Source organism: Cervus elaphus, chromosome 20, assembly GCF_910594005.1.
Source record: "Cervus elaphus chromosome 20, mCerEla1.1, whole genome shotgun sequence".
Taxonomy (NCBI): Eukaryota; Metazoa; Chordata; class Mammalia; order Artiodactyla; family Cervidae; genus Cervus; species Cervus elaphus.
The window spans coordinates 23,910,182-23,930,106 of record NC_057834.1 but is presented as its reverse complement, the minus strand read 5'-3'; the positions used below and the strand labels follow the sequence as shown (position 1 = coordinate 23,930,106).

Below are 19,925 nucleotides of genomic sequence, written 5' to 3'. Positions count from 1 at the left end.
CACACATTCTTACCACCTTCATCACCCATTCCTGGGATCAGTCAGGCACACAGTTCCTCTAGCCCTTCTCCCATTGCCTGAAGGGATTAGCATGTTGCTGATCAGATTTCATGAAGTGACTTCTAAGTGATTGCTCCCTTTCACCATGTAAAAATGCCTATGTTTCATCATGTCTTTGACTTAAACCAAAAATTCCTCCAGTTTGAATAATGGTTTGGGAGTCAGACTTAGATGCTATGGTCAACAGATTGGTTCAGCATTCAATATTCATGGCTTAAATTAGGAAAAATGCCTAGATTATTCTTGGAGTGTAGACTAATATTTAATCAAATCAACTGGCATGGTAGTTACTAAAAGCACAATATGAAAAGGCATATGGATTCATCATACTTTCATTTTAAAAAATATTTATCAAAACAGGACCAAGTTTTCTATTCATCAACCTGCTAGCATGTTTCCATTCTTTTAAATTTAATATCCCTTTATGGATTTCCTTCATTGATTGGTAACATACCATTCCTGAGAGTAGTCACCAGACATGACTGAGGGAAAAAGGTATTTTTGCTGGGGCCCTTTCCCCCACCTTTAAAAGCCAGTTGGAAACCACACATGTTTACCTTTAAAGACACCAACAGTAATTACATTGTCATCCCATGAACAGACTTTTTTATTCAAGGGTATAATATATTTCTCCACCAAACTGAGTGAGAATAAACTGTAAATGAGAGTTTGAAATGTGACTTTTTAAAATGCTAGCAGATAATAAAACACCAGAGTCTATTGTCTTTATTATCAAAGTTTATTGTTAGAGTCAGTTCCTATCTACTGGGGAGTACAACTATGTCTCAATATGTGCTATAGTAACTCTAGGGTAATAGCCATTCTGCAAAATAGTTGTACTGGGGCTCTGTTAGGCATAGATCATAAGTCAGTGGAAGAATGAGCCCAGAAAACCCTGACAGTAGAGCCATTACTCTAGGAAAAATTCCAGTGCTATGCAACCTGTAAGGCGTCATCTACCAGCTGACGATGAGGCTCAAGGAGGTGTTGGTGGGATGAAACAGGAGTTGAACCCATTTTCTACTTTTCTCTGCAAGACAACTATGGCTCCAATGCAGGAACCAAAAACCAGGTCTTACAAAATCCTTTAAGCTCCCAAAACAAGTAAAACAGGACATAAAGAGGAAAGGGCCAGGAACCAGGATAGTGGAGGATAAATTAAGTGGAATTGGAGGGAATGAAAACTTATGGAATGAAAAGTAGCTGGATTTAGATGCCATTTGAGATGATAAAGAATACAGTGCAGGTAAAAGCAAATGAGGAAACAATTCAAACTTTGAAAAGTATTCAGACACCAAAAGTTAAAGTTCCCCTCTTGGAGGAAAACTGGTTTTAAAAAATGAGGAAATTGGGTCACTAATAGGAATGAGTACCTGAGTAGAAATAGGTGTTTCAGGATGCCAAGAATATTATAATATATAAATGAGCTGGGTCTATAGGAAGGAAAAGTGGTTATGGTAGCCTGTTATCCAGATCTGACATTGGAATGATGTTTCTAGCAATGGCTTTGTCTATGAGGTTCTGGCATATTTTTTTTGTAGCATAGGTAGCTTTGATGGAATGTTTTCATAACACTCAATTTATGTGGGAATGCAAATTACTATAGTGTAAAATTTCAAAGATCTCCCACCTATTTCTGCGGGATAGAAGATTAGAAGTCCTGAAACAGCTGTGGCTAAAGGCCCAAGCCCTCTTACCACCCTTGTGATGAAAATATTAAAGGAATGAACCAAACAGTATCAGGTGAGTCAATGAGCATTGTACCATGTAGACAGCAGATAATTTATGGTGACTTCTGCAGGCAGCCTGAGAAACAGAAAAGCTTGTGTACTAAATGCTACCCTATCATTAAATATAATAATAACAAAAAACAGGGCCATTAAATGAGACCCTAGAAAAGTCTAGCTGCCAACCAGATTGGGAAGATAAATAGCATAGTTTATTTTAATCTGTGTCTTCCATACTAACCTAGTTTGTCTGTAGAAAAGCCATCTGCTGGCACTAGGCCAGTATGTCTGAATTTTGTCATTATTAGCATCTCATTTTTCCAAAAAAGGAAATGTGTAAGTAGCAGGTGTACATAAAGGACCATTTCTACAAAGCCTTCTCTGCAGTCTTGACCTGTGTAGGGACAGGTTCTACTGAGGAAGCATTTTTAGAGGCAGAAGGAAAAACATTAACTTGAGGTTTTCTCCAAAGAAAGAATACCAGTGGAGTTGGGCCCATATGATGAGTTTCTTGTTGGTGTTGAACAAAGGTCTCTTCTCTAGGAAATACGTTTGTTCACACCTATTTACAGGTTCTATAAATGTAATTTCTAAAACAAGAAGTAGAAGCAGTTTCTTTTCTAATCACGTCTCTGATGCAGTGAAGGGTCCTCCACTTTTCGGACTCCTCATGGTGTGGGATGGGGTTGGGCTCTATCCCAGGGCCGGATGCCCAGGCTGCTGTCCAGACCTGGGTTATTTCAAGCACCACGGCTTTTTCCTGCTTCTCCCTGTGCATTCAGGCTGCGAGGAATCTTCTTGAACATTTTCCTCCCCAACTGTTCCAAACACAGTTCTATTTGCTAGAAAACAGAACGTAAGTGTGAGTTAAACTTTGGATTTTAGACACCGTATAACTTCATGAACATAATTATTCCATTAGTCACATTTCCAAACAGATGAGAAAAGGCCATTTTATGCCTGTATGTCTCCTCTCAAATGTCTTGTTCACTGGTAATCCTGTCTACTTCTGTAATTTCCTCAGCTCAAACCCAGGGCAACTGTACAGAGAACTGTGGCTGTCAGGATGAGCCAGGACTCATGGTCCTGATGGGACGTAAATGCAGAGCCTGTGTCCACAGCTGTGCCCCGGCCTTGTTTTCTTCCTTTTGACAGGTTTTGATCCAGTCCTATGTGTAGCATATACCTTAGAAAATTAAAAATACACAAAAATGTCATCTGCTTAAAATCCTTCAAGCTAGGCTTCAGCAGTACGTGAACCAAGAACTTCCAGATTTACAAGCTGGGTTTCAAAGAGGCAGAGGAACCAGAGATCAAATTGCTAACATCTAATGGATCACGGAGAAAGCAAGGGAGTGCCAGAAAAACATCTACTTCTGCTCCATTGACTACGCTAAAGATTTTGACCGTGTAGATCACAACAAACTGGAGAATTCTTAAAGAGAGATGGGAATACCAGACTACCTTACCTGTCCACTGAGAAACCCGCATGCAAGGCAAGAAGCCACAGTTAGAACTGGTCATGCAATACCTGACTGGTTTCAAATTGGGAAAGGAGTACATCCAGGCTGTACATTTAACTTATATGCAGAGTGCATCATGTGAAATGCCAGGCTGGATGAATCACAAGTTGGAATCAAGATTGCCAGGAGAAATATCAACAATCTCATATATGCAGATAAAACCACTAATAGCAGAAAGTGAAGAGGGACTAAAGAGGCTCTTGATGAGAGTGAAAGAGGAGAGTGAAAAAGCTGGCTTGAAACTCAACATTAAAAAGAACTAGGATCATGGCATTTGGTCTCATCACTTCATGGCAGATAGAAAGGGAAAAAGTAGACACAGTGACCAGTTTTCATGGGCTCCAAAATCACTGCAGACAGTGACTGCAGCCATGAAATTAAAAGACTCTTGTTTCTTGGAAGGAAAGCTGTGGTAAACTTAGCATATCGAAAAGCAGAGACATCACTTTGCCGACAAAGGTCTGTATAGTCAAAACTATTATTTTTCCAGTAGTCATGTATGGATGTGAGATGATGATAATTGTGCTCAGTTGTGTCCTGACTTTTTGTGATCCCACCAGGCTCCTCTGTCCATGGAATTTTCCAGGCAAGAATACTGGAGTAGGTTGCCATTTTCCTCCCCCAGGGGATCTTCCTGACCAGGGATCGAATCTACATCTCTTGTGTCTCCTATTGGTAGGCAGATTCTTTACCACTGCACCACCCAGGAAGCTGCAGTCCAAGGGACTCTCAAAAGTCTTCTCCAGCACCACAATTCAAAGGTGGCTGAGCAGCGAAGAACTGATGCTTTTGAACTGTGGTGTTAGAGAAGACTCTTGAGAGTCACTTGGACTGCAAGGAGATCAAACCAGCCAATCCTAAAGGAAATCAACCCTGAATATTCATTGGAAGGACTGTTGCTGAAGCTGAAGCTCCAATACTTTGGCCACCTGATTGGTGAAGAACTGATTTGGCCACCACTTTGGCGAAGAACTGACTCATTGGAAAAGACTGATGCTGGGAAAGATTGAAAGCAAAAGGAGAAGAGGGCAGCAGAGGATGAGATGGTTGGGTAGCATTAGCGACTCAATGAACATGAATCAGAGCAAATTCTGGGAGAAAAGTGGAGGACAGGGGAACCTGGAGTGCTGCAGTCCATGGGGTCACGAAAAGTCAGACACAACTTAGCGACTGAACAACAACAATGGGGTGGGGGAGGAAGGTAAATGTAAAAATTCACTATAACTCAAAGTTTGATATTCAATGGATGCAGTATAATGGTTAACAGGCTGAATTCATAAAGGGAGGCTGAATTCATGGAGAGTAAGATTAGAGAACATGAGGGGGGAAAAGCAATTTTGGTGATTTTGACTGTAAGAACTTCTAATTGGCTCTGTAATTCTGGGGATCTCAGAATAACACTGGGGATTAATGTTAGGAGTACAATTTGATTTGAGCTTCCCTTGTGGCTCAGCTGGTAAAGAATCTGCCTGCAGTGCAGGAGACCTGGGTTCGATCCCTGGGTTGGAAAGATCCTCTGGAGAAGGGAAAGGCTATCCACTCCAGTATTCTGGCCTGGAGAATTCCATGGACTGTATAGTCCATGGGGTTGCTGCAAAGAGCTGGACACGAGTGACTTTCACTTGATTTGGGGGCAGGGAAGGAGATTTAAATCACTCTTCAACTTACGCAGCATGAATTGGGGGTGTCTGACAGGAGATTTCTCTTAGCATTTCATTTAGAGAAAGAAGCAAGTAGGATGGAAATACCTAATTATACCTTACAGGAAAGAAAAAATTATCAAGATACATTTAGGTCCTTTTTAAAAGGAGTGTTCTCTTCATATTAAACACTGTCTAGAGGAACAAATGAACAAATTAGGGAAATAAGAACAAGAAAGGAAAATGAAATATGTTTGTTCTCTGTACATTGCCCACTGTAGGTGGTCACTTTCCTCTCTCAGGGGTGTGGGGGAAGAATCACTCTACTTGTTGGGTATTCCTCCACTCCCAGCGTCCTATTAAAGCTGTGGCCCTTCTATATTAACTCTGAAAATTCCAGGCCTTATTGTCCTCAGACTTCACTTACTGGAGTCCTAGATAAGCATTCTGGTTTCTTTTTTGGAACAGAGTTTCAGTTTAAAAATATCACCCTTCAGGTGTCTGTGAAATTATCGTAATTGTTTATTCCATGTGAATGTAGTCATGAGAATAAGATGATGCTTTAAAACAGACTTTTGATGTCCCAGGGTAAAGCAAACATAAGCTATTTCTTTCATTGCCCATTGGGCTACTGCAGACTACCCCAGGACGGAAACTTGAGACCCAGGAGAGACAGTTCGAAGGTGCACACGTCCTTACATCCCAGCCCTACAGGCTAGCCAAGGTGAGCACAGTTGCTTCAAGTGAATCAGGTACACACGTTGGCTCTATATATTTAGCATGATTCATATGGGGAAGAAAAATTTTGGTTTTGCAGACAAAACTTTTTGTTAATGGAGTCATGTCAAACTATGCTCCTTCAGGATTAAATCATTTCAGCATTATGGCACTCAGATTAAATGTTCAGGCAGCTCACTCCTTGTTCACTTCATGCATGATACAAAATACCATGAGATAAGCCAGGCAACCAAAGTTTCATATGAAGGAGGAAATGCTGATGGCCTGCTACCTGCAGCATTGCACTGTGGGTTCCAACAGCTCTCAGAAACAAAGAATGGCAAGAGGAAAGGGTGTTCGCGAAACCCCACACGGCCCGCGGGAAGGCGCCCCGCGCCCCCTCCGGCTGCTTACCTCGCTTTCCCTCAGTGCCTCTCCGCCAGGCTCTCAGGGTCACACTCCTTGGGCGGGTCCCCTCCGCCCGGCAACTCACTCTCGATCTCCCACAGCACGTCATCCTCATCCTCTAGATTGCTGGAGATGTGGCACTTCTTGAACCCTTGGACGATGGACTCACTCGAGATGCTGTTCCACGCCACCATGACCCACTCCAGAAAAAGGCCCAGCGGCGGCTTCTTGGCGTTCCCGGTGGGGCTCAGCGCCAGGTTGCCCGCCAGGAGCCAGTTGGAATACTGGGCCCGGACACTGTCATTCAGCGGTTTGTAGACCACCACATCCAACACCTGCAGCTGCGAGGTCAAGCCTCCCGGGATGATGACCATGTCGGTGTTCATGCTCTCCATGGAGCTCTTCACCGAGTCGGTGGCGTGGCCCCGGAAGCCGTTCAGGATCAGCAGCCCTCGCTGCTTGGGCACCGCGCCCGTCCTCCGCCTCCACACCACCTCCAGCCAGTCCTGCATCAGGTCCTCCGTCATCCAGCCGTACCGGTGGCAGCGGATTTCCATGCCACTTGGGAACTTCCCGGGGGGGATGTACGTGCCCCTCAGAATGATGTATGGAGGTAACTTCCTCCCATCAGCCAAGACACCAAGCATGGCTGTGATTTTCAGTTTCTCCCTCCCTGGCGTCTTGACCAAGACAGGCTTTTCCCCCTGGTTGTCCACAGTCACCCTCGAGGGCACCTCTAAGCAAATGGGCGTCTCGTCTGCATTTCCCATCTGAGCCACCTGGTAGTCGTGTGCCCTGCGCAGAGCCAGGACGCTCCGCTGGTAGGTAACAAGCTTCTCGGTCAGGTCTTCGGGCAGCTGCTGGGGCACGGGCACCTTATGCCGCAGAGACAAGTCATACCTCCGCATCATTCTTCGACACCAACCCAAGCTAGCCTTGAACCCTTTCTCTGGAATGTTCATCTCCTGGGCGATCTCCAGAGCTTTCAGCTGCATGGCCTCCCTGGTGATGGGGTCCCCTTTGGCCTGCATGTATCGCACGTACTCGGCCACGCGCTGGTCCACCAGGGCGAAGCGCCCGTTCTTGGGGCCGCGGAAGGCACGCCGCATGGCGTGGGCGTTCTGCAGCTGCGGCTTCACTTTGCGCCAGTCGCGGACGTTTTTCTCCAGCACCCCAAACTGCTTGGCCGCTTGGCAGTTGTTGGTGCTCTCGGCGTACTCCACCACCATTAACTTGAAACCTGCGTCGTAACTGCGGCGCATGCCCCGGCTGAACTGGAACTTCCCGGCCAGGTCGTCGGCCGAGAGGTCGTACCCGGGGAAGCCCATGGCCATGTAGAAGGGGTACCCCTCGCCCCACTCGGGCAGCTCTGTGATGTCCCGAGGCAGACGGAGGCCAAAGCCATCCAGGTGCTGAGGCTGGGGAAACTGCGCGGCTGCGTTCATCGGGCCCGCCCAATCTGGAGGCTTCAGGTCGGATTCTTCCTTTTCTGGAAGACATACAGGGAGGGGTGAAGATAGTGCCCATGGGTACAACGATTTGGGGGTCATTCCTTGATTTGTTTTTGGTCAAAATACCGAGACTACCTCAATCTGAAGCTCACTAGACGCAGTCACTTTAATTACCGATACTTCCAAAGTCCTCACCCCTTTGCCAGTTCCCGTAGATTACCACATCTAATTCTCACAGTAACTGTTTCTTTACTCTGTCTTTGCAGATGAGTGTAGAAAAATTAGGTAACACGTCAAGGTGGCAAAGCCAGGAAGTGACAAGGGCTGGAAACAACACGGGCACCATGCTTGAGTAATGCGCTAACTGTGAGGGTCACGCTGGGTGGGAAGCCAAATACAACCCATTCTACACACAGTATTACAGAATTTGTATCATCATGAACCGAATCATATCCCTTAAACCAAGAAAATCTATAGCAATACCACACTTAGCAAAGTTAAGCTTAGAAGGCAGAAGTATGGTTTTTGCAAACCCATGTCAGAACTGGGTTTCACTGTATGTTTCTATTTAGAAAGTGGTCACAGAAATTGAGTATTACTCAGGGATATTACCATATCTCACCAAAACTAAGAACCCGTCGATTGCAAGATGCACCATTATATGCCATTAAGGGAAAAAAAAAAAAAGCCACTAGTGAAACTAACAGGCCATCAGTTTTAAGTGTTAGTCACTCAGTTGTGTCCAACTCTGCGATGCCATGGACTGCAGCCCAGGTTCCTCTGTCCACGGAATTCTCCAGGCAAGAATACTGGAGTGGGTTGCCATTCCCTTTTCCAGGGAATCTTCCCCATCCAGGGATTGAACCTGGGTCTTCGGTATTGCATGCAGATTCTTAACTGTCTGAGCCACCAGGGAAGACCCATCAGTTTTAAGAAGCATTCTCAATTGCAGAGATGTTAAAGTGATGAGGGAAATACATCTTTTAGAATCAATGAAATACGGCATTTTAAACTATTACTTATAGAGAGAAGGTAAATAAAATCGCTCTGGCTGTTGGGAAGCTGTATTTATCCAACTCCTGCTCTCCAGCTATGTTCCTCGGTACAACACTGTGTGCTTCTTTAGACGTATTTGCTCAAATGTGCACTATAGCTGCTATTGCTTTTTCTATCCAAGATGAAGCAGACAGGAAGTCAAGTAAATAACCCTGGATGCATGCTTTGTCACGCTGTTTTCTTTAGCTTTCAGAAGCGTGTGGTATGCTACCAAGGCACTCAAGATGTGCACTGGACCAATACAAACTTCAATTTCATTCACCTGCGTATGAGGTTGCATGTTGAGATTTATAACCTGCAGGTGACAGATGAAGAAATGGACAATCAGAGAGATGGATGAAGTTGCCTAAGGTCACACAGCATGGAAAACAAGGAGATTTTGAAACTCCAAAGCCCATAGTCTTTCTGCCTCAGAACCTTGCCTTACTCTTAAATACCCCACAGAATGTACCTTAATGTAAACTTAAAATCCATCTTCATAATTCTACCATTGGATGCCTTCTGCATTGGGTTAATCATAGTACCTGCAAAGGTTCCTCCTTGGAGCTGCCATTCGTCAGAATTCTGAGATTCCTCCTCCCTTTCCAACCGAGTGATCATGTCAGGCTTAGGGAATGGGAATTCTGTTTACAGGAAATAAAACAGGTTAACAGCTGTGTTACTGTCTTGGAGAATTGCCAAAATAAGTACTTTGTAATACTTAAGCAAACCTCCCCTCCACTCTCACCCCACTACAGTCTTCTCAGTATGGAGATTTATGAAAGGCAGTAGAGAAGGATTCAGGGATACTTAAAGAAAAAATATGATGGGAAATAGGTCTGTCCAAGGGAATTTATGGATCTCTGCTAATGAGGGCCCGTACCAGCAATGACAAAAAGGAACTGCATTTAGCAGGGAAGTGGGTGTATGCAGCCACTGATCTAATGAGCATTCCAGTACCTGCATGAGCCAAGTGGGAAAATCCCTCCAAATGGTTAGATTCTAATAATATCAGTGCTGGGAGGGAAGCAACAAGGATTCTTCGGGGATATGTCCCCAAGCTTCTGAGGCTGACAGGATAACAGCGAGGCCTGCCTTCTCTCCTAGGAATGTATAAAGTACAGGCCCAGATCCACGGTGACATTTCTTAGATTATGTCTTATTTTTTCTTTTTTTGATGAGTATGCCTGGGTTGAATGAGGATGGTTCTGAGAGCTGGCATGAGCTGCTGAGTAGGAGGACACAATATTTATATCCTGCCCAAGTCAAAAACAGGAAATTAAATGGGCACAGGCATTGAGGGGACAGAGCCCAGGTTCAGGAGAGAGGTATGTTGGATACACCTGAGAAGAGAGACATGGAAACAATTCTCTGGGCTCAGAGCTTCTAAGAGACAAAGGAAAACAAAGTTTTACCCAGAGACAGGACAGTTTCATAATTCATCCTCATGACCTCCCGGTAGAGAGCCTTTTGTTGCTCCGTCAAAACTTCCCACTCCTCATCGGAAAAATATATGGCCACCTCATCGAATAGGGCCGGCACCTGCAACAGTGAACAGGCTTTTCTCAATGACTAGTCAGCACATGCAGACACAGTTCACACACCATTATCTCACAAGGGCCGGCCTGGGCCCGGAGACACATCAGTGCTCACATGGCTCCAAGAAGCAAAATCTGGATGTCAACAAGGCCCTCTGTGCCCTGCTGAGTGCTTGCCACACTCTCATTCACAGATAAGGAGAGCAGAACCTTGAGATGAAAACTCCCCACCATGGATCACCAGGTCGAGAGACTGGATCCTCACACGAAGCAGGGAGAGCTGATCACAGCTCAGCCCCCACCCAGAGCCAGAGTCGACCACGTGAAGGAACACCCTGAGACAGTTCCCCTGCCAACACAGCCCTGCTGTCTCCCTCAGCCACAGAGCCTCAGACCATGTGGGTGCTGGGGGCTGCCTGGGCACTAGTCTCCATTTCCAGAGCACTTGCCCCAGTGTATGCCTCAGAACCCAAAGCCTCTCAGCAAGGAGCCCGTAAGAGAAGGGCCCTCATCAGGCTTTTTCCAATCCACAAGAGGATGAGGAGGAAGAGAGAAGGGCTAATCAGAGCTTCAATTTTTGTAATGAGATACTAGAGCAAACTGGTTTGCTTTGATGCCTAGACCCACAGCAGAAAGCCCTAAAGACACAGCTCCACTCCCCTCTCCCGTACCTCCCCGACACTACAGGCCAGTGGGAAGGGGTGCTCACGTGGCCGAATGCAGCCAAGCCACCCAGACCAACCTCCTCTTGTTCAGCTCTTTCCTTTCTTTTTACTATGTGTCATCTTTCAGTCATTAAAAATCCTATTCCAAAGCTCATCATAGTCAGTGGTAAGGCATCACTGGGCTGCTGCGTTCAGAGCTATTTCCCCTGGTGCAGTCTAGGGCCTGGGGGGATCATGATGATGTTTTGCATCAGCTTAGAAAAGTTCAGTGTCTGCACAGCCTGCAGCTTCTTCAGGTGTCTGGCCATCAGTCACTTAGACCGCCTGGCCTTTCTGCCTTATCCACAAAGCTCACCCCACCCCTCCACACCTCACAGCCCCTTCCACATAGGGAGAATTTCCTGAGAAAGGCCCTGTAACTGCTTCATTTATCCTCCCCCCCCCACCCCCGCAACCCCATTTAATCCAGGAGGAAACTGGCTCAGAGCAGCCTTGTTTCTGGTCTAAAATCACATAGCCAATAAACAGTAGGGTTGAGGCTGGGACCTGGGATGTCTGACTTCACGGCTCCGGCCCTTACACAGGGCAGAATGGCCTCCCTGGTGCCCAACTTGCATGGTCTCACTTCCACCCCCACACACTCAGTGGAACTTAGCTCCTGCAGTTCCTTGAACAAACCATTCCCCACCCCTCCAAAGACCAGGAGGTCTCCATACATGCTGCTTCAGAAGTCTTCCCCATTCTTGGCCTGGCTGACACCCACCCACCTTCCAAGATTCAGCCCAGATATCCTGTTCTCTGGGCAAGCTGGCCTCACCCTGGGCTGTGTCCCTTGTAAAGCCCTGGGCTCAAGGCTCTGGGGCACCTATCACACGGCAGGATCCTCTTGGTTTTCCTGTCTGACTCTTCCACTAGAGTGTCAGCTCACTGAGGGTAGAACATGGGCTTATTTTGTTTTCTTCCCCTAAGCCTAGGACACTTCCTGTAGAAAGTAATCCCTTGAAAGTGTGTTTTTGAGTCAAAGATTTAAGTATATACTCTCTGGACTTCGCTTCTCTTGTCCTACCTGGAATAGTTTCAAATAATCATTAAAATTTATCTGTCACAAAACTGAGCCTACTCTTTGGAGTAAGAATGGACAAAATGCCTAGAGTAAAATACCAGAAGGTATAACGGATTGGTCTCTGGGCTTTGCTCAGATTTCATCAATCTGGAAAGCCAGGCAGCTAGGAATTTTCCATCCCACCCCATCCCACTTCCCAGGCTTTTGAACAACTCTCCTTTGGCCTTTTCTCTCCCTAGGAAATTTCAGATCTAGGCTACACCTATTTATAGTCCCTTTCCCTCTGCTGATAAAACAGGACACAGGGCTGGCTGTGCCTGTCATTTCAGAAGGGCGATCCCTATCGACACTCACAGAAGGGAACACGTGCCCAGTCTGGTAAAATACAGCAGACCTGGAGTGGTGTGAAGGCACCCGGAGGCTGGGGCTGGATTCGTCTCCTCCCATTTCCGACTGAGCCGCAGAGGGTCCTCAGACGAGCCCCATGATGCGTCAGAGGTGCACATGTCGTGTGGCTTAGCCATTCTCCTCACAGCAACCTTCTGTGAGAACTGAGCCAGCCTTCAGCCAGGCCCTGCTATGCAGGCCTCCCCTCTCTCTACAGAGGCCTTTTATCTGGCCAAGCCCAGCAGAAGGTAAACAGGGCCAGCCCTGGGCCAAACTCAGAAGTCAGGCAGCCAGCATCCAACCCCTTGACACCCACCCTTGCTTGGCCTCACGGGTAGGGGCCCTCGATCCCTGCCCTCCTCCCTTCCCAGAAGGTCAAGGACTCATCAGATAGGTGTTCTTCCTTTAGCCTGTGTGCGCTGCCTCGCTCGGCCCCAAGAGCCGGCCTTCCAGCATTTATTGAACCATCCGAGAGTACTTACATGCTGCCCAGGCATGCTGACGATGCTGTGTGACCACTCAGCAGACAGTGGGGCTCCTGGGGCAGAGGCCTGGGACCAGTGCACTGATATAGCGCCTGCTGTATGCAGGCACTGTGTAGGGCACTCCTTCTTGTACTCCTATTGAATCCTTTAGATACACAAGGATACGGGGATCACTACCCCAGTTTTATGGGTGAGCAAACGGCTGATAAGTATCTCGCCCAAGGTCACAGAGTTAGCAAGTCTGACTCTCATGGCCACGCTTTCTCAGCAGGTCACTTAGGCCCCTGCCTCGTGGCAATAGCAAGCCCCAGGGTCCCTTAAGAAAGATGAACCAAGGACTTCTTCCTCAGAGCTACTTAGGAAAGAGCTCAGACTCCAGGGCACAGCATGTACCCCTGGGTGGCTGGCTTGAGCCTGGGCCTGCCCTGCTTCTCTCAACCGTCTCCTCCACTCCCTGACACACGCTGCAGGCTCCAGCGGCAAGAGCTGTCGCTAAACTTCTTCTCCAGTGCCTGTGCTCCTGGCTTCCTAGATAGCAAGATCTTCCCTTCCCTTGGCTGGTTCCACCTCTGCCTAAGACTTGGTTCACAGTACATCTTCCCTTTTCTTTACCTGAAATTGTACTTCTACTCCAATTCTCCCATGCAATATTACCTTTATAGCATGGTTCTTAAGATTGAAAGATTTTATTGATCACCCCAACACAACCTACAGCCAAAACACATATGTAAGAGACAGACTTGATTGTTTTCTTCTCCTAGTTTAATGCCCTGGTGCAGGATTTTTTTCACTCAGCACTGCTGACACTTCTGGCCAGATCATTCTCTGTTTCAGCGGCTGTCCTGGGCATCGCAGATGTACAGCAGCATCCTGGGCCTCTGCCCAGGAGATGCCAGTAGGCTCTCCCACTTCCCAAGTTCCACCACAAGTCATGATAACCAGAAATATCTTCACCTAGATGTACCTGGGAGGGGGCAAAACTACCTACTACTCAAGACCAGGTCCTTGCCTGCTTTCTCCAGGAGTTCTCCGGCCTGTAGAAGAGACTGTCCAGACCTGACATCCACCACAGAATTCCAAATACTGTGCAATTAATCAGATTTACTTTCCTGTCTTCCTCATAAAACAAGCATTAATAATTCCACGAGACTAAGGATCCTGTCTTAGTAACACCCAGCACTGTGCTGAGTAGCTGCAGACGGATGGCAGATTGCTTGGATGCCACACATGCCACTCCCCCTCCTCCAGCTCCACTGGTTGCTTCCTTTCCCAGCCAAGCATGGGCTTCACCTTGCTCCTCTCTGTGTTGTCCCAACAGGCTCTAATGTTTGCTTCTACTACACCTGTTTTGCATGCTTCTCCATTCTGTCGAAATGTTCTTGGCTGGCCAGTATAGCCTCAAAGCATTGAGTTCTTGCTCAGGGCTAGATGGGATGACTCCTGCGCTCTAAAATCTCCCCAGCTGCAGGGATTAGAACTGAGGAGGACAGCAGCATGGTCTGAAGAGACAGAAGCAGTCCAGCTTCAACAGCTAGACTGGTAAACCCACAGCCCGGAGTCGTATTGTTTTGTTTTTTTTTTTCAAATGGAGTATAACATACATACAACAAAATGCACTACTTTTAAGGTTCCAGCTCAAGAGGCATTTTTAAGAACAGCAGTCAGTATACATGTGTATCCCAGGGGTAAAGCAGATAACCCTGCAGCACTTTATGCAGTGGGAGGGGAGTAGGACGAGATAGTTTGCAAAGACCATGATTCTCTGAATACATATCTCTCATTGGAAAAAAGCATACTATGTATACTGAGGATGTTCATACACAGTGGAAAACTAAGCAGAGAAAAGGAATGTCATTTGGTGCTTATTTAAAATGTTTACCATGCATGCTGAGTTATCATGAAGTCCAGTAAGTACTGTAAGTAATGTACACAACTGTAACTATAAATCTCTGTTGCATTTATACTTTACATTTTAATTCTATCACACTACAATGTTTGGATATGCTCCCTGCTCACTGCTGCCTACTATCCCAATCCCTCCACCCAGGGCCAGCTGGAAATGGAGTTCTCTCCTGTGTCAACTACTGTAAGAGGTGTTCACACAGAACCAACTGGCCTCATCCCATAAAGCTCTCCTCACATCAGCTCAGTGCCCAAGACTTAAATGGTTTAAGTGGTCCCCTTCAATCAGCAGTAGGTGACAAAGACTTTGTCCTCACCCCAAACTTGGTCAGGCTCCTCTGAGCCCTCTTCTCCACTAGGCCTCTACCCGGGACACATACACACCTGCTATGGTCCACAGCCTGCACAGCCCAGTTTTAGCAAGAATTCCACTAAGGCAGTTTAGAAAGAATCCCCTACTGTTGATGACTCCTCTTAGTAATTTTCCATTCGCTGAGCCCTATGCCCTGTTCCCTGGCTGTAAATCCCCACTTGTCTTTACTGTTGAACTCTCTCCTGTTCTCTTCGCTCTCCTATTGTGACAGTCTTGAAGCCTATCTCAGCAGTTCTGAATATTAATATATTCCTTAGTATATTCCTTATTATCTAAACAAGTGCCAGAATCATTTTTCTTTTACACGTGGGTCAGCAGACATTTAGTTGATATCTACAAGGTGCCTGGCATTGAGCAGGATATAGGGAATCCATGGGTACAGGAGAGAGACATAGTCGTGGCCCTGTGGACTTCCAGTCCTGATGGTGATACGTTATGTGCCTAAAGAGACTGTTCCCATAACCAGCTTCTCCATCCTTCGCTGTGCCTTTTAAAGCCACAGAACTGTTTTCTCAGGAATGCAAAAACACCGGACTGGGCTAAGCTAGGCTATTTTTACTTCCTGTGGCTGCCTGAGGAAGAGACTTATTACAAACCTGGCTCCTAGGCCTGCCCCTCACAGCTGTGTGAGACCCCACACCTTCTTACTTACCCATCCACCCTCTGAGCAGATTCGGACTTTTTGCATATCTGTGGGACCATCCTCCAGTTCCCGGCTCTGAATCTCTTCTTCTTCTTCCTCTTCTTTCAGGGTCAAATTGAGAGGGCAGGCTGTGGATGCCATCTCTGCAAGCAAGATTCAGTTCAGAAAAATCAGGTGCTAGTGTGAACTCTTCAAAGCCTGTGAAGGGGGCAGCTCAGGTTACACAAACCTTTTTAGCTCCAGGACAGTTCAGGGGAACAAGAGCAAGGGAAGAGCCAGGTCTGGGGAGGAAGGGCTTCAAGGAAAGCACCAGGAAGCTGGAAGGTGACATTTAGCTCTGAAAAGAAGAGGGTTGCAGGCAGTCAGCATACCTGGCTGTCTTCAAATATTTAAAAAAACTGGAAGAGAGACCAGACTGGTTCTGTAGAGACTTAAGGGCATAACAGGTTGGTGGGTAAACATTCCAGGAAGTTTTAAGAATGCATCAAAAGGCAGAACTTTCTCACAGCCAGTGCCACCCAAACATGGAATCAGCAGCAGGTGTGTTGGCTTCCTGTCAATGAAGGCATTTGAACTCATAGTGCACTCGCTCAACTGGGTTGTTCCTACAGGGCCAGTTCAGTGTCAGGAGGTTGGTTGGTCCAGAAGACCTGGATTTTCCAGAGTCAAAGGTTTCGTCCATGAGCCAGGTCAGAAAATAGAGTCATTCTGCCTTAAGTGACTTTCCAAGCCCAGGACCCTTAGTGAAGAGTAATGCTTGGATACCCAAGAAGATGCAGAAATCACTAGGGTCTGGGGCCCACCCCACCGGTAAAACTCTTTGCCTCTGGACCGCAGATTCTCTCTTCTGCAAATTCTCTTTCGCCCAGCTCCTGGGCCAGTACAAAGGCTCCTGCCCTCTAGGGGCGCGGGCAATTCCTAGGTGTGGAGTGAGTGTGCATCTTGTGGGCCTCATCCTCCCAGGCTTCCAAAGAAAAGATCCTTCCGGAGTTCAAAGTCCGCTTCTTCGGTATTTTCAAAAAGGACGGGCAAACGCAGCAAGATACGTCTGGGGCGGGTGAAACAGGCTTCAGATCCCTGGAGCTGCGGCCAGAACTTGGCCAAGGCCTCCCCGGCCGGCTCCCGGGAGGTGGAGGCGCCGCCCCACCGCAAAGGTGCGGTTCAAGAGGTCCCCGCCGCCGCCGCCCACCCGCTCGGCGCCCCGCCCGCCGCCGCTGCCGCGCCCCCGGGGCGCGCTAGGGTTTCTCCAGCCATCTTGTCCCATTTCCCTTTCTCCGCGGCCCCGCGCCGGGAGCGCTCCGCCGCCTGCCTGCCCGCGCCCGGCCCGGCCCGCCTCCCCGCCTGGCCCGCTCCCGGCCCCAGCGCACCTGCCGAGCGGCCGGGGCCGGCGCCGCCTGCCTCCCCCGGCGGGCCCGCAACAAAGGCGGCGGCGGCGGTGGTAGCAGCTGCAGCGTCGGCGCCCCCGCCCCCGCCGCGGCCCAGCGGCCCGGGGCCCGAGGGAGGGGCCGCGCTGCCCCCGCCCCGCCCGCCCGTGCGCACTCACCGCCGGGCCGAGCGCCAGGGCGCGGGCCGGGGCCGCGGTGCAGACGCCGAGGGCTGCGTCCCGGCTGTCACAGCGCCATCCTTCCCGTCTCGCTGGCTTCCCGTGCGCGCGGCCCCTCGGGAGGGAGGGGAGAGGACACGTGGTGGGAGGAGGGAGGGTCCGGCCGGGAGCTGAGAGTGTTGGGAGGCGAGGGGAGGAGCGCGGCTGATGTCAGCGGGCCTCGGCGGCGCCGGGGGACGGCGTCCGCGCCAGCTCCCGACCCTCCTCCTGGCGTGGCTTCCGGCTGGTGAGCGCCCTGCGCTCCTCGAGGCTGAGCTCCTGACCCACTGGCAGGCTAGCCTCGCCTGCCTCAAGTCTTGCACTCTGCCCTCTCTACTCCCCTGGTGCAGTTACCAGTGCACCGTGTGTGACCTCGGCATTGAAGAGGCAGGAAGAGCCCGTATTTACATTTGAAGTGAATGTAGCCTGGGTGCACACGTTCGTGCGCTTATTTGCATGAACCACTGCTTTGCGCTTAGTTAAATGAGTACTTCGGGGACTCGGGGCGTGCTTCAAGGAATGTGTTATGAAGAATGACCAGCAAGGGCATGAAGGAGAGTGAGGGGGTGTTGAATTTTGGGGGAAGCCTGCATATGCACATTCTGGCAGGCATGTCAGAACTTTGTTGTTATGGTTTAGTCGCTGAGTAGTGACCTACTCTGTAGGACCCAATAGACTACAGCATGCCAGGCTTCCCTGTCCTTCACCATCTCCTAGAGTATGCTCAAACTCATGTCCATTGAATCGCTGGTGCTATCCGAGCATCTCATCCTCTGTCTTCCTCTTCTCCTGCCTTCAATCTTTCCCAGCATCAGGGTCCTTTCCACTGAGTGGTCTATTCTCATCAGGTGGCCAAAGCATTGGAGCTTCAGCATCAGTACTTCCAATTGATTATTCAGGGTTGATTTCCTTTAGGATTGTCTGGTTTGATCACCCTGCTGTCCAAGGGACCCTCAAGAGTTTTCTACACCACCACAGTTTGAAAGCATATATTCTTTGGTGCTCAGCCTTCTTTATGGTCCTACTCTCACATCCATACTTGACTATGGGATAAACCATAGCTTGGACTCTATGAATCTTTGTCAGCAAAGTGATGTCTCTGCTTTTCAATATGGTGTCTCGGTTGGTCAAAGCTTTTCTTCCAAGGAGCAAGTGTCTGAATTTCACGGCTGCAGCCACCGTCTGCAGCGATTTTGGAGCCCAAGAAATAAAATCTATGACTGTTTCCATTTTTACCCTGTCAATTTGCCCTGAAGTGATGGGACCGGATACCATGATCTTAGATTTTTGAATGTTGAGTTTTAAGCCAGACTTTTCACTCTCCTCTTTCATGTTAATCAAGAGGCTCTTTAGTTCTTTGCTTTCTGCCATTAGAGTGTTGTCATCTGCATATCCAAGGTTATTGATATTTCTCCCAGCAGTCTTGATTCCAGCTTGAGCATCATCCAGCCCAGCATTTCTCATGATGTACTCTGCATGTAAGTTAAATAAGCAGGGTGACAGTATACAGGCTTGATGTACTCCTTTCCCAATTTGGAACCAGTCTGTTGTTTCATGTCCAGTTCTGTTACTTCTTGACCTGCATACAGATTTCTCAGGAGGCAGGTCAGGTGGTCTGGTATTCCCATCTCTTTAAGAATTTTCCACAGATTGTTGTGATCCACATAGTCAAAGGCTTTAGCATAGTCAACGAAGAATAAATAGATGTTTTTCTGGAATTACCTTGTTTTTTCTATGATCCAACACATATTGGCAATTTGCTCTCTGGTTCCCTTGCCTTTTCTAAATCCAGCTTGTACATCTGTAAGTTCTCAGTTCATGTACTGTTGAAGCCTAGCTTGAAGGATTTTCAGCATTACCTTGAGAGCATGTGAAACAGATGTAATTGTGTGGTAGTTTAAGCATTCTTTAACATTGCCCTTCTTTGGGATTGGACTGAAAACTGACCTTTTCCAGTCCTGTGGACACTGCTGAGTTTTCCAAATTTGCTGGCATATTGAGTGCAGTACTTTCACAGAATCATCTTTTAGGATTTGAAATGGCTCAGTTGGAGTTCCACCACCTCCACTAGCTTTGGTCATAGTAATGCTTCCCAAGGCCCACTTGACTTCACACTCCAGGATACCTGGCTTTAGGTGAGTGATCACACCATTGTGGTTATCTGAGTCATTAAGACCTTTTCTGTACAATTCTTCTGTGTATTCTTGCCACCTATTCTTAATCTCTTTTGCTTCTGTTAGGTTCATACTCTTTCTGTCCTTTATTGTACCCATATTTGCATGAAATGTTCCCTTGATATCTCTAATTTTCTTGGCGATATCTCTAGTCTTTCCCATTCTATTGTTCCCCCCCCCCCCCCTTTTTTTTTTGTATTGATCACTGAGGAAGGCTTTCTTATCTCTCCTTGCTATTCTTTGGGACTCTGCATTCAGATGGGTATGTCTTTCCCTTTCTCCTTTGCCTTTTGCATCTCTTCTTTTCTCAGCTGTTTGTAAGGCCTCCTCAGACAACCATTTTGCCTTTTGCATTTCTTTTCTTGGGGCATGTTTTTGGTCACCACTTCTTGTACAATGTTACTAACCTTCCTCCATAGTTCTTCAGGCACTCTGTCTATCAGATCTAATCCCTTGAATCTATGTGTCACTTCTACTGTATAATCATAAGGGATTTGATTTAAGTCATACATGAATGGCCTTAAAAGCCTTCTGCCCCTATCTAGTCAGCTG

The 19,925-nt window shown here is 47.6% G+C and overlaps 1 protein-coding gene across 7 annotated transcripts; it reads right to left on the bottom strand.

The window, feature by feature from the left end:
* Positions 1-783: 783 nt before the first annotated feature.
* On the bottom strand, positions 784-17,317 carry POGK (pogo transposable element derived with KRAB domain). Of its 7 annotated transcripts, none has more exons than XM_043876295.1 (7): positions 17,161-17,317; positions 15,847-16,665; positions 15,627-15,760; positions 9,977-10,103; positions 9,107-9,205; positions 6,082-7,564; positions 784-2,629 (listed from the first exon to the last, which is right to left on the bottom strand). In XM_043876295.1, the coding sequence occupies exons 3-6, from the start codon at positions 15,756-15,758 to the stop codon at positions 6,093-6,095; spliced, it is 1,830 nt and encodes a 609-aa protein (XP_043732230.1). In that variant the 5' UTR covers positions 15,759-15,760; positions 15,847-16,665; positions 17,161-17,317; the 3' UTR covers positions 784-2,629; positions 6,082-6,092. The 7 variants fall into 7 exon arrangements, with proteins under 7 accessions (XP_043732230.1, XP_043732232.1, XP_043732227.1 ...); XM_043876297.1 differs by having other exon boundaries at positions 15,847-15,954; XM_043876292.1 differs by lacking the exon at positions 15,847-16,665 and having other exon boundaries at positions 16,985-17,317.
* Positions 17,318-19,925: the final 2,608 nt, after the last annotated feature.